The sequence below is a fragment of the Anser brachyrhynchus genome (assembly GCF_964034855.1).
Source record: "Anser brachyrhynchus genome assembly, chromosome: 3".
NCBI classification, from domain to species: domain Eukaryota; kingdom Metazoa; phylum Chordata; class Aves; order Anseriformes; family Anatidae; genus Anser; species Anser brachyrhynchus.
Window position 1 is genome coordinate 53,911,433 of NC_137696.1, and position 13,247 is coordinate 53,924,679.

The window sequence follows — 13,247 nt, forward strand, 5'->3', positions numbered from 1 at the left end:
CCAGCATCTGACATATAAGGGTAATCTGTGAAATCTCTAAATATCTTTAGAAATGCCCTTCTGTTTTTCACACTGGCCAAGATGTTCTCACTGGAAGCCCTCTGTATGAATGGGTCAATCCTTTTTGTCTTCTTGTGTGTTTGATGTTTTCTTGTGCCTATTCAATATGAACATAAAATCATGATGCAAGGGACCGGTTTCTGCTGTTTGCTGCAGATGTGCCTGCACAGATTCCCCAGGTGGAGGAGTGCTATCGAGGCAAAGGCCTAAGTTATCGTGGCACAACTTCCATCACTGAATCAGGAAGGAAATGCCAAGCCTGGAACTCCAAGTCCCCACACAATCTTGAAAAGATCCTGGAAAAATTCCCAAACGCGTATGTTTATCTTACTTTTTTTTTTTCTCTGACAGTGACCATTGCTGAAAAATTTGCTATCTTTGCACATTTATGCTTTAAAAAACTGATAGGGAATGTACATATAAAAGAGAATTTCTTTCACTATCATTTTACCAAGACACAGAAACATTTTCTGTTAGTCTCATTTTTAAAAGCTTTGTTTAGCTGTAATTTAAATTCTTAGTAAAATACCACTGTAACCCTTTATTCATAGACCTGAGCTGGTGTAACCAAATCTGGGGGGCCTGTAACCAGAGTTTGGGCATCTACTGAATGCCTTCTGATAAGAATTTGAGATGTTCATGGGGAAAACACAGTATTTGTGTTGCAAAATACACAGACAAGTGCATTATGATTAGAATTATCATTTTAGATATTCTTTGTGGTTGTAACTGGGCATCCAGAATTTCATTTAGAGAATCGTTGCACTTGATTTATTTACTTTCTTATTCAGAGTAAAAATATTGGATAAGTAACAACTTAGAGATCTAACCATAACTACTAATGTGCCAGTTGTTAATAAGCATACAAAAGCAACAAGACAATTGCTATGAAATCCATTACTGCTTGGTGGATTACAAGTATGGGCAGGAACTTTAGTACTTTTCTATTTTTTTGCCCTTTTTTTTTTTTAATAATGTCACACTAACTAATTTTATTCGGAGTTTTTCTGTCCTTTGTTGTCATAAAAATAACAACATATTGAAATATACTCAGAGGAGGCATATTTTTTCACAGACATTTAAAAAAAATGAAAAATTGAAATGAAAAAAAATGAAATTTACGTGTGAAAATGTGGAACTTGTGTATTCTGGCATATTTGAAAACAAACAAACAAAAATCATTTCAGCTTTTTTTCAAGATGCGGAAATACCGCAACTCTGCAAATTGTTGGAGAAAAGAACTCTAATTCCCTCTGCCTCAGCAAGCTCAGTCATGGGAGTGTTCTCACTGAATTAAGTGTTGTGGGGTTTGTGTGGTTTTGGTTTTTTTTTGTTTGTTTATTTGTTTTGAAAAAAAAAGAACAAAGAAAAAGTTAATAATAATAATTTGCATGAGTATTTAATTTCCATTCTTCTTCATATGAGAAAGAACCCTCCAGCATTAAAATATATATATATAATCTTCCAGCTTATTTATTGCTAATTTGCACATTCACACAATTGTGTACGCTCATACATATGTGCTTTGAAATAAATTTATTGTCATATCAGGCATTTATGTAACTACTCAGCACATTGACATATTGCAGCCAGAATTTAAACCAGTGGTTGAATTACATTTCCTTATGTATAAATATATTCATGAGTCTGATGTACATGGGAAATATAACTCTCCAGTTGTATCACAGCCATTAATGTTTTTGGTGGTAATAGGGTACCTGGCAATAGTAAAAGAATTAATAAATGTATTTATCTCTGTGTAGTACATATTCTTCTTGGCAAGGTATTCCTATGATTACTTTCAGTCTCATGCGGCATGAATATTTGTACCTATTTTTGCAGGGATTTGAGGGAGAACTATTGTAGGAACCCAGATGGTGATGACCGCCCATGGTGTTTCACCACAGACCCCAACAAGATATGGGAGTACTGCAATCTCAGGAGATGTGATGATCATACAGAAGAGGCCACATCAAATGACCAGAAGGCACAAAGTGTTGGCCTGACTACACCCACCACGTCTGGTAACAGATGGCTATAGCTATCACCTCCCGTAGAGTCTGTGGATAGAACAAATAGCAATCTTCCAGAGTTATTCTTGAGTAGTACTAGAACATAGGAGTTATATCCCTCCTCCAGCTTTCAGAACCGTACTGCTGTCAGATTACACCCTGTAGCTTGTATCATTTTACAGTACTTTCTGTGGGGTATCTTTTTCATTTAGGGGATTGAGAAGAAAATAGACGACAATTTCTGTAGTTGTGTACTATTGAAATAAAATGACACTAAATGTTGTTACGAGAATTTTACTTGTGCTGTGCTTTACGTTTTTGGATGTTGCCCTTATCTTGCTGTATTTTTCATAGGCAACCATGTTATTCAAAATGTATACACCAGCAGAGGAAGGCTTTTGCCCTGTCTTTCATCAACTCTTCCTTAATTAATAGCCCCTGTTGGTCAAAGCAGTGTGACTTTTCAGAATGTTTGGTAGAGCTTTGCATTGAATATTTATTTTGCAAGGGAATTTGGTGGGGTTGGATAAAAGATTCACTCCTAAATGGCACTGTGTACTCTTACTCACATGCAACAGGAGAAAGTAGCTGAAGCAATGCCCTTGGAAGCAGCAACCGCTCTCTCAATGTAATGGGCTGATGATGACCCTTAAACATGCTTTTCTCTTGAAAAGTGTTTACCGATCCTAGGTTAGCAAGTATCTTTGAGTCTTTTCAGATATTTGCAGTATGTTACAGAAAATATTTAGCCTGAAGTTCCTTGATTTTTTTTGCAGTTGAATTACTCTGTATGTCCAGGAAGACATCTGTCTTGACAAACTAAGAGATCACATCCCAGGGTACATTTTTGTCTTTCTACTATAGACAGTAAAGAGCGTGTAAATCTGAAAGTACTTAATCTGGCTTAGTTCTGCTTACCACCACCATATATAGATTCAACAGGTAACAATCATTTCTTTTTTATTTCTTTTATTATTTTTTTTTCCACAGACTGCATTAATGGCAATGGTAAAGACTATCGTGGCACAGTAGCAAAAACTGGAAACGGCAGGACTTGTCAAGAGTGGAGTTCTCAGAGCCCTCATAGCCACAAATACTTCACTCCTCTGACTCATCCAAGAGCAGGCCTGGATAAAAATGTAAACAGCTGCTAATTCACCTGATGTCATTGAACCTTGTCTCCTTTCTCCATGACCCCTCAGTAAACACTTCATATTGAGTCTCTATAGACCAAGCTAAGTGTACCTGGAAGTCATCATGTTGATATCCTAGACCTATAGCAGTGCTGGAGAGGGAATGATGCATTCAACATTACCTAGGATGTTGTTATTTCAAGCACAGATGTACAGCATAAGGCTGATGATGACATGCAAACAATGCAGAAAAAATCATGCAGGGCTTTCCTTATTTCTGCAAGCACCAGAGCAATGCGTTTTGCTGTTTGTCACCAACTGAGTAGGTTTCTGGCATACTCTCAGGGCTGACCTAATTTGCTCTCACTGACTTCAGTAGAAGGATTAAGCCAACAATAGGTGTTTTAGTGCAAAGCACTTAATCATCCCATTTCAAACTTTACTTATCAGAAGACCTTAAAAAGCACTAGAACTAGGCTGACTCTTGGTGGATGAAGAAAATTATAGCAGCTTTGTCATATTTATATAATTTTACTATTGGTTTTGAGATACAGAAAATTAGAATTTTGTGGTTTTTAGTGGCAATAGAAAGCACATAACATCTAATGAAGGAATGGTTGGGGGAAATAACTGAAAAATTTTGATTAACACTTTTTAGAAAGCATGCACACATAAATTTTTTATTCTGTGGCTAACATTTGGAGTCTTCATTCTTTGTTTTTGTAATCATTACAGTATTGCAGGAATCCAGATGGAGATGTAAATGGTCTTTGGTGCTTCACAACAGACCCAGAAAAAAAATGGGAGTACTGTGAAATTCCGCGCTGCTGTAATTATCCGTAAAGACTTCTCTGTTTTCCCTTTCTATAATCTATCATGGTAGTTACAAAAAGTTTTCAGTCCAACAACAAACAACTATAGTAGGCAGTAGCTTTAGATTTGAATTTAGATATGGCATTTTGACAAAACCAGATGCCTGTAATATTCAGCCAAATTTTAGATAGCGTGTGCCAAAATTCGTCAATAAGATTTCATGGATAACAATTCATATGCTCTTTATTATCAGTGAAGCTAAGCACTCAGAGTTGCTAGATGAATTTGAAATATCCAGTGAAGCTGTGGAAAGAGGTGTTCCTTCCCTGGAGTCCTCAAACACAGGAGAGGGTTTCCTTGTTGTGCATGTTAGTCTTTCCATGCACTTTGTGGCAGGACTAATGCCTTGAGAACCTACTAAAACAATTATCTGTTAGTTGAGAGTCTGGTTGTTTCTTTATTCTTAGTTCCTATTAAAGAACATAAACAGTGAAAGCCTAAAGAAGATATAAAACTGCCTTCTCTCTTTCTCTTTCATCAGATTGCACCGTGAATGGCATTACATATGTGCATTAAAACCTTTCATTGTAGCTTTTCTTTTTTTTTTTTTTTCTCAATGCTGTAGCTTCTTCTGATCATGACTGCGGAAAATTTCCAATGAGAAGTGGGCGAATCTGTGAGCAATATGGCATGTGTGATGCATCTCCAGGGTCTTGGCCTTGGCACATCAGTCTCAGGACAAGGTATTGATGTTCCAGACTCTATCACCATTAGTGAGCACCAGGGTTTCACAAGAAACAGGTATCAGGAAGAGACTGGTATGAAACAATGTATATGCTTCTGGAGACTGGACTTGGTTTCTACATAAAATAACTTTAAATTTAAAATTAACTTTTTTTTTTTTTTGGTCATAATGTTGACAGGTACTTATTATTATGTTATTAGCCCCAAACTCTCCCCTTTCTCACTAATCTCTAGAGAGCAAGTTTGAACCACAAACGTTGAACATGCTTTGATTTACTGAAATGGGGAAGGAATAATTCCCACTGAGGATAATGACAGTTATTTGCATTCTGCAATGGGGGACGTAAGCCCAAGAGTGTTCAAATGTAAATTGCTGTTGTGACTTTGCTAGTTGTGCAAAAAGTCATGTGAAGATCACTCTCTCTCTGTATAAAAAAAAAAAAAAAAAAAAAAAAAAAGATTATGCATTTCCACAGCTACAGCGTGACTGGTGACTGAACTGGTGACTGAACTGGTGACTGGTGACTGAACAGGACATGAAGAAGTCCATGCAGAAAGGCTAATTAGAATTTCTATAGAATTGTTGACAATCACCATAAAAAATAATAGCCCAAGAAAAGTTGAGAGTCCATAGCAAGACTTATATAAAGAAGTAATCTAAGACATCCCCACAGATAAGCAGGATGTAGCCTTTTCTTAATTGCTTATCAGGACAAACCCATTACATCACAAGTAAAATTTTTAGGCAATGCAATTACTTGTATTAAATTCCTGCAAGCAAGAGTACACATTTAAACTGGAACATTGTTGCAAAAATGTCACCTGGGTATCAAATTTCTGTCCTTATCTCTCATGTTCTGAAGCAGATGAAGTTTGTCCTTTGAAAATCTGCATTTGATTTCTCTTGCGATTGGCAGGAGACAATCTCTGAGTGTTAAGATTTCAATATGGAGCATATTGCTTGTTTGCCATTGTGCACAGCACAGGTGGTAGAGAATTGACCATGCAGTCTTAGATTAATGTGATTATTGTCTTCTCTATTCTAGTACCAACACACACCATTGTTCTGGCACTCTGATACATCCACAGTGGGTCCTAACTGCAGCTCAGTGCTTGCAAGAGTGAGTATCCACTAGAATGAGTGACAGGCATTCCTTACAGCTGGATGAGAAAATCAACAGAGGTGCAAGATATACCTGAAAAGGCACTTTACTTGCTGACCTTGGAGGACAGTTCCTTGGCCTGTGCAACATCTGCACAGTCTCTGCACGTTAAAACAAGCAAGGAGCATCTCTAATGTCTGAAGTGAGCAACTGTGTGTCTTGGGGAATCACTTAATAAGTTAAAGCCTTAATAACACTGATGACTGATAAAGACAATACATTCTACTGAGGCATGAGAAGTTTATAGAGTAGCAAAGCCACATTCAAAGTAGTAAGTTACCTGATAGCACAGTTAATGTCATTGCAAGCACTGTAGTACGGTCATTTTGGTTTTCACCCTACAGTATGCAGGGTCCTTGTTTTGTTTCCTTTTCTTTTTACTACTTTTAAAAGCTGTGGTTTAACTGCTCCCATCATTCTTTTGGTGATGCAAAGAGAAATAAGCCTTTCCCTCCAAGGCTGGCTAGAGCAGAACCAGGGCTTGTGTCAAGAAATTTCCAGCTGCTTGCTACAGCCTCCCAACCTATATGCCTTACTTCCTGTCTTTTCTTGCCAGCAGGTAGATTTGTCTGCTGCTTCTGTCTCAGTCAAATAGACACAGAGCACTACAGAGGTTACCTCCTCTGTCTGCTGCCTCCCTCACCCCAAAGCATGCTGAAAGTCAGCTGTGATGGTGCTAATTGCACTTGGAAAAATTGTGGCTAGCAGCTGACCCTCAGGGCTTCAGCAGTTATGAACACTGCAAGAAGGTGCCACATTGTTTACAGCTCATGGGATTTTTCATTACTATAAAAATCAAACTGTTAAAAAGATCTCTTTTTTCTCCTCCCTAAGAGTAAATGTGGACATCCATGGTTACAAACAGCAGCCTAGCCATCTTGTTTATTGCAATTCTCCTGGGAAATCAGCAAATTTTATGAGTGACATTCCTGATTCTATGCATGGGTGTATAACCTTGCCACTGTCATTTCTTCCAGGTCAACAGATCCCTCTTCCTATATGGTCTTTCTTGGGATACAGAATCTAAATGCAGTAGAGCCATCCCTTCAAATCCGGAGTGTTCAGAAATTGTTAAAGGAACCAAGCGGAGCTGACATTGCCCTGCTAAAGCTTCACAGGTGCCATTTCAACCCAAGTTTTCCTTTCTTTTCTACATCTTTACTCTGAAGTCATGAGTTACCTTAGCCTAGATTTGTGTGAGAGTCCCTTTGAGTATTAGCTTACACATCTGTTCAAGGGCAAATACTGAGCATCTGTCCTCCTCAAAGACCCCCCTGGCAGAACCTGTGTGAGCTACTTGCACAGTTTAGGAAAGACAACCCCAGTTAGGATGGGAGGGATTGCCATGGGGGATTCCACTCACCACCTTCTAAGTGGTGTCTCCACTGAAACAGGGAGTGTGGAGGTAAACGAAAGCAAAGTTGTGGCTGGAGGACCTTCTCCTTGGAGCCTTTTTCTGCTCGGCCATGAGGGCTGTGAGCACCATCTGAAGTTTTGGCCAAGAAGCACCACGGCTTCTTCACGGAGCAAGTAGAAAGGTCCAGTTTCCCTGCCAGTGCTGCAGGCCAGGTCATATGAATGTTTCATGAGCACCAGATGTGGGCAAAAACCCAGTAAAACCAGGCCCAACTTGTGATATAGTGAAAATTCCTGTGCATAACTGTAATTTCCTGATGCCCTCTTTTGTGTCTCGCTTAGGCATTTGAGCAGTCTGCTCTGAAATCTGTGCAGTTATTTCAGTGTTATTAGTTTCTTTTTGGAATGCTCCCGCAAATTTTCTTCTTAGTCATTAGCTTTCCTCTTGTTCTTATGCTCACCACACATAGATTAAAGAGCATGAAAAGCTTGTGTTTGACCCGAGAGGACATTTCTCTTTAAAACATTCACCATAACATTTTCAGCTTTAATGAATTTAGAACAATTTCACTAAAAATTCAACTCAGGTTCTCTGGTGCTTGATTAATGAAAATTCCACTAATTTCAGGTGAGAATAAGAAACTTGCGCTCCATCAGTTTTCTTCTTGTCCTTGCTTGTAGTTAGTTCATCCATTTCCTCTTCCATTGTGTGCTCTGTGCATGTTTTCACTGTAGATCCATGCATGCTATAGCACTGCAGTCAGTTTTGCATCAGCAGCACTCACCATCTGAACACATTCTGCATGTGAGATGCCATAAATAGCTGATATGGATATGGACACAGATCCATCAATTTCTGGCTTTGGATCAACTTTGCTTATTTTCAACTGCATTAAATCCTCCCTTTACATTTTTCTTCACCTTTCTTTGTGGGTCTCGTTATTTCCAAATCATATGGACCATACCTACAGTGGAATTAGACCTGAGGTGTTAAATACAACCTTGAAGATAAAGGTACTGGACAAAGAGTGATAGAAAACTGGGGGGAGAAGCCACCAAGCTGAGCTTTCTCACTTTATTCTCCTCTTGCCTATCTTGCCTACCAATTTTCAGGATTATTTTTTTTTTTTTGACAAAAATGGGATTTATTGAGAAGTGAATGAACAAGTTTTGGAAACTACAGAACTGAATATCATTCCTAAAAGAATAAGGAATTATGCAGGATTAATTTATGGAACTATGAGAGAGTGGTGGTTAGAAATTCCCATCTTGAACTTCAGAGATCTGGAGGATATAGTTCAAAATGGTCATAATGGCATTGGAACAACTGTAGCTTCAGCACAGGAGCTGGTGAACATCTCCTACCCTTCTGGACTGTTTCATTCAGATCATTGTTTTGAATAAATTTTTACTTTCAAATGGGTCAGAGTCAGTTCCATTTAGTATCTGTTCTCCTGTATCTTCATGGGGTTCATGGCCTTGGCACGGCCTGATTAGGAACAGGGGGATTTATTAGTTCCTTTTAACTGGACATTGGAGATCTCGTCAGCTGTCATGTCACATACTTTGAAAATCATTCTGGGCCTGAAAAGAGGCCATATAAATAAAGGCTCATTTTACTCTGACCCAACATTTGGAGTTCATTCAGGTCCTTTTACTCTCTTTAAAAAGCAGGACCAACCTTTGCAGGGATGGTTCCTGACAGCAGTACATCTCATTTAACAGCTTCTTCAGACGCAGCTTTGCTATACTGAACCTTCCCTCCTCTTATGAAGTCTCTGGAAATATCCACAGCCTCTGAGGCAGGGAGGATCTAAGAGAAGTCAGGCTTACCCCACCTGCAAGGGGTGCTAAGGCTGTGCTTGGGCTTGTACATGTTCCTATTACACTACCTGGGTAACCAGAGACCAGCTTGCTAGCACTATGCTGCAAATACACTCACATTGTAACTGTGCCCACAAACACATCTCAGAGACTTTCGGTTGCTGGTAGGTAACCTCTTATTTCAGTAAGTGACCAGCCACCACCTTACAATCATCTATATAATTTTAAAATGCTGTCATCTTGTCCATCTTTCCCCATCTACCCATTTCCTGGCACAGCCTACTGAATAAGAAGACTGAACAAGTAGATGGTCATTTTTATAAGCATCTTCTTTTTTTCTTTGTTTGTTTTCCAGTCCTGTAAGAATTAGTGACCATGTAAAACCAGTTTGTTTGCCTGAAACAAGTCTGATGGTGGAAAGAAACTCAGTATGTTTTCTAACTGCCTTTGGAAAAACAAGAGGTAAAGCATATTCAGTGAGGCTGAAAACTTAGGAGGGTTTTCAAATCCAAATTCCAAAATATATGTACTTTGGGGGCCTGGAAAAATGAATTTTATGTAAGATCTAACTAAGTCAGAAGTCACTGGGCAACATTATTTGTCCTATTTCTTTCTTTCAGACCATGATCTCACCTCCTCCACCCCCCCCGCCCCCCCCCCCACACACAGATTAACTGAATTCATTAAACAAGAGAAAACAGAGGTAAATGAGACATAAGACTTTACTACTTTTTATCTCTTTTTTTTGGTCTTTCTTCAGCTTACACATATGCTATATTTGCACAAATAAGGACAATAGTCAAGTAACGTTCTTGACTTTAACTTTGATGTTCAGATATAAGTTTTTTAAACATATGAATGAAGCTCGTGCTTGCCTTCCTTTGGTTTAAACATTACTGTCTGCAGAGCCTTCTGCAGGGACCTATGTTCACTCCAGACAGGTAGGACATACAAGCAAGCACCAAACTTAAGGCCTTATTCCTGAAACAAGACAGCATCCCTGGAACTGTGGCTCCTTTCAGTCAGAGCTTACTCAGACCCAGCTACCTTTGGGACACAGGCAAAGGAATTCAAGCTGAAGGTTTTTAATGTCAGTAAAACCTTCATCTGAATTTGTTTCAGAGTCTAGTGACCTATGTGGACTGCTGTTGCCCACCTCTCACTCTACCTGTGCTCAAGGGCTGAGAATACCCAGCCATTTTCCACTCGCTTTTGCTGCAGCATTATCAAGAAGCATTATCATCAGCATTATCAACAAACACTTTTCTCCAGTGCGGAAATTTTTTTTTATTGTTGCTTTTGTTTAGCTTGCCACACGGTGGCAGCTGCTTGCCATGTTCTTGTGATCATAGCCACAAGAAAATGGTACAGGCTAGATTTTTTCTGGTAGTGCATTAGGGTGGGAAAATCAACAGACCATTGTTGCTTTTAAGCAGTAGGAGAGGGTCCTGCCATGTCACACAACTAGTTTCTGAAAGGGGGAGCAGAGCTAGAGTCCCACATCTAAATACACTCTGCTTTGGGAAAATTCAACCTTGGTTTCAAAAAAACTTGCTTATCTGGAAAACACTATCTTTACGCTTGAAAGAATTCAAATTAATGCAAAGTAAATCCACACCTTTCCCCTTTGAAATAAGCATGAAATAATGAAAGCCTACAACAGGCTATGCAGTATGTTTCTGCATACTAAGCATCTGTTTTTATGTATTTTGAAACTCTCTGCAAAGAAGAATAATCACTGCTTATTGAGAGTAGGCATGATCCAATTACAGAAAATTTAAAAGATTTATCAAGGTACTTCAGGACCCCAGCATCTATAGTAGAGCTGGGGACAGATCCCAGTCCTTTCGTTACTCAGGCCTCCCTGCATCACAGTGTCTAGGCTACCATTTACAGGTGCATTTTCTTATTCTTCACAAAGGTACTAATGCAGGCAAGACATTAAAAGACATTGAATTCCCTGTGCTTGAAAACAGAATATGCCATCGCCCTGACTTTTTACATGGGAGTATCAATAATCATGAATTTTGCGGTGGATTTACTTTTGGAAGCGTACGCTACTGCGAGGTAAGAATAATCTAGCTTTGAGTGTGAGCACATCAAATGTCAGTTTTTGTTTTCAAGGCTCAGAAATAGCTTCAGCATTTCAAGGCCTCTGCATGAGGCATGAGTCCTGAGGTATACAGAGCATTTTTTCTTCCCTCACACTGTCAACCAGAGTAGCTGGGAAACTGCATAGGGTAATTTCTCCTTCCTCTCCAAAAGGCATCCTGACATATCCTACTGATAGTAGACCAGGACTGTGAATATCCCATTCCAGCACAAATAAAGCCTGTGATATACTACCTGCACTTTCCTTTGTTCCTAGACTGAGACAGAAAACTAGTGAATGCTTCAGGTGGTGTCCACCTGGTATTGTACCACATTTTTATTTAATCCCCTGATTGCTAATGTTCGAAGTGCTTCCAGCTTTCTAATTTTCACAAGCATCTGAAAAGACTTTTAAAATGTGATTTTCTTAATAGAGGATATCATGTTGGATACTTTTCAATAAAAAGCTGTTGACTACTTGGTAACAGAGTCAGAAAGTAAATGCTAGTCTGTCTGAGCAGGTATTCAGTGCTAGTACAAATGCCATCTTTGAGAGTATGGATGGTACATTCACTGATAGGCACATAAATTACTGCACAAGGTATTCATACCCTACCATGCCTGGATTTTAAGAAATAGCATTATAAGGATTATATTAATTTTGTCTGGAAACAATTAGGTCAGAGGATGTGGAAAATTAAAAGACTTCCTTTTGCTGTGTAATTGGCCTCACAGAGATCTGGGGATATTCCTATATCCATGACTGGTACTTGGGTCTTTCTTCTTCAGACCAAAGGCATGACCTGTGTCCTTGGAAAAAAAAAAAACTTTTTTCCCCCAAATTTTTGTTACAATAGGTAGAAGAAAACACTCTCCCTTTCTCTACAGCCCTCACCTCAACTATATTCTAAGGCCTTCAGAGTTACCACAATGTTATTCCTGCCAATGTTTTGTTTGCATGTCTAGTGTCATCACTAGAAGACTTACCTTATTCTCTCTTCTTGTCCCTAGGCTGAAGTTGGAGGACCTCTGGTCTGCCAAAATAAAGACAGATTTGTCCAATATGGAGTCACCTCTTGGGGACTAGACTGTAGCCAGCCATCAAAGCCTACTGGTTTTGTCCAAATTCCTAGCTTTCTTTCTTGGGTCAAGAATGTAATGGCTGCCCACTGAATCTGGATGCAGGCTAGCTTTTCTGTGTCAGAAATGACAATCCTAGTGTAGTTTAAAAATCAAAATAATTCATAAGAATCTTAAATAAATATTGTTACTGGCTGAGAATAAGTAGTTATCACAAAGCAATAGCTATGTTGACCAATTATTACTGTCTGTCAGCATGTCGGTGTTGTGCACGGGTAAGTCAGCCATGTTGCATGTGGCAGTGGCTGTCAGGTTCCTGCTTCAAACCTCTCCTCTGAGAAATGCTCCAGCTCATGCAAATGACTTCCTTTCTGTTCAGACACCCACCTTTCTGCTTTGTATATGCAAGCAACTGGCCTATTTCTAGGCACTAGGTCTTCCTAAAAACCAGTGCAAGAAACCTTCTCCTAAACAAGCATGTTCCTGTACCCACCACTGTCACCTGTCCCCCTTTCTGCTGCTTCTCCAGGACTGGGAAGGTAACAGCCAAACCCAGACACCACCTTGGGTAAGGACAGGACAGACTACACTGTGACCATGCTGCCAGGAGCTGGTGGCTTTGCTTCTCCCTGGGGCTAATTACCCCCATTCTCACCACCCTAGATGAGCTTTGAATTGTGCAGTGTAATCACCTAAATTTCCTGGGTTTACATGCGTATGGAAAAAATGACTATCTATTCCAGTGGGCAAAGTGGTGAGCTGGATGGCATCTAACATGTTTGTGTGGCACTTGCACAGAAACCCTGTTTTCACTTGCAACACCAACTGTTCATCCCTGACATTGACTTTGGGAATTAAAATTAACTGTTCTTTCTCAGTTTATTTCCAGAAGAGGCAAGGATGTCTCAGAGGGCAGGGAAGCTGGGCAAGGGACGCTGTGCACCAGGGCACTGCTGCTTGACTCATTAGGC

General features: G+C 39.5%; 1 protein-coding gene across 1 annotated transcript in view; it reads left to right on the plus strand.

The window, feature by feature from the left end:
* Positions 1–13,247, plus strand: part of LOC308192934 (apolipoprotein(a)-like) — a 66,286-nt gene that overhangs the window by 10,542 nt on the left and 42,497 nt on the right. The window contains exons 10-19 of the mRNA XM_080587007.1: positions 217–376; positions 1,903–2,084; positions 3,063–3,211; positions 3,941–4,034; positions 4,644–4,761; positions 5,809–5,883; positions 6,903–7,043; positions 9,461–9,567; positions 11,027–11,172; positions 12,208–12,357. Coding sequence (XP_080443133.1) covers positions 217–376; positions 1,903–2,084; positions 3,063–3,211; positions 3,941–4,034; positions 4,644–4,761; positions 5,809–5,883; positions 6,903–7,043; positions 9,461–9,567; positions 11,027–11,172; positions 12,208–12,357 — 1,322 coding nt within the window. The remainder of the gene's footprint in view (positions 1–216; positions 377–1,902; positions 2,085–3,062; positions 3,212–3,940; positions 4,035–4,643; positions 4,762–5,808; positions 5,884–6,902; positions 7,044–9,460; positions 9,568–11,026; positions 11,173–12,207; positions 12,358–13,247) is intronic.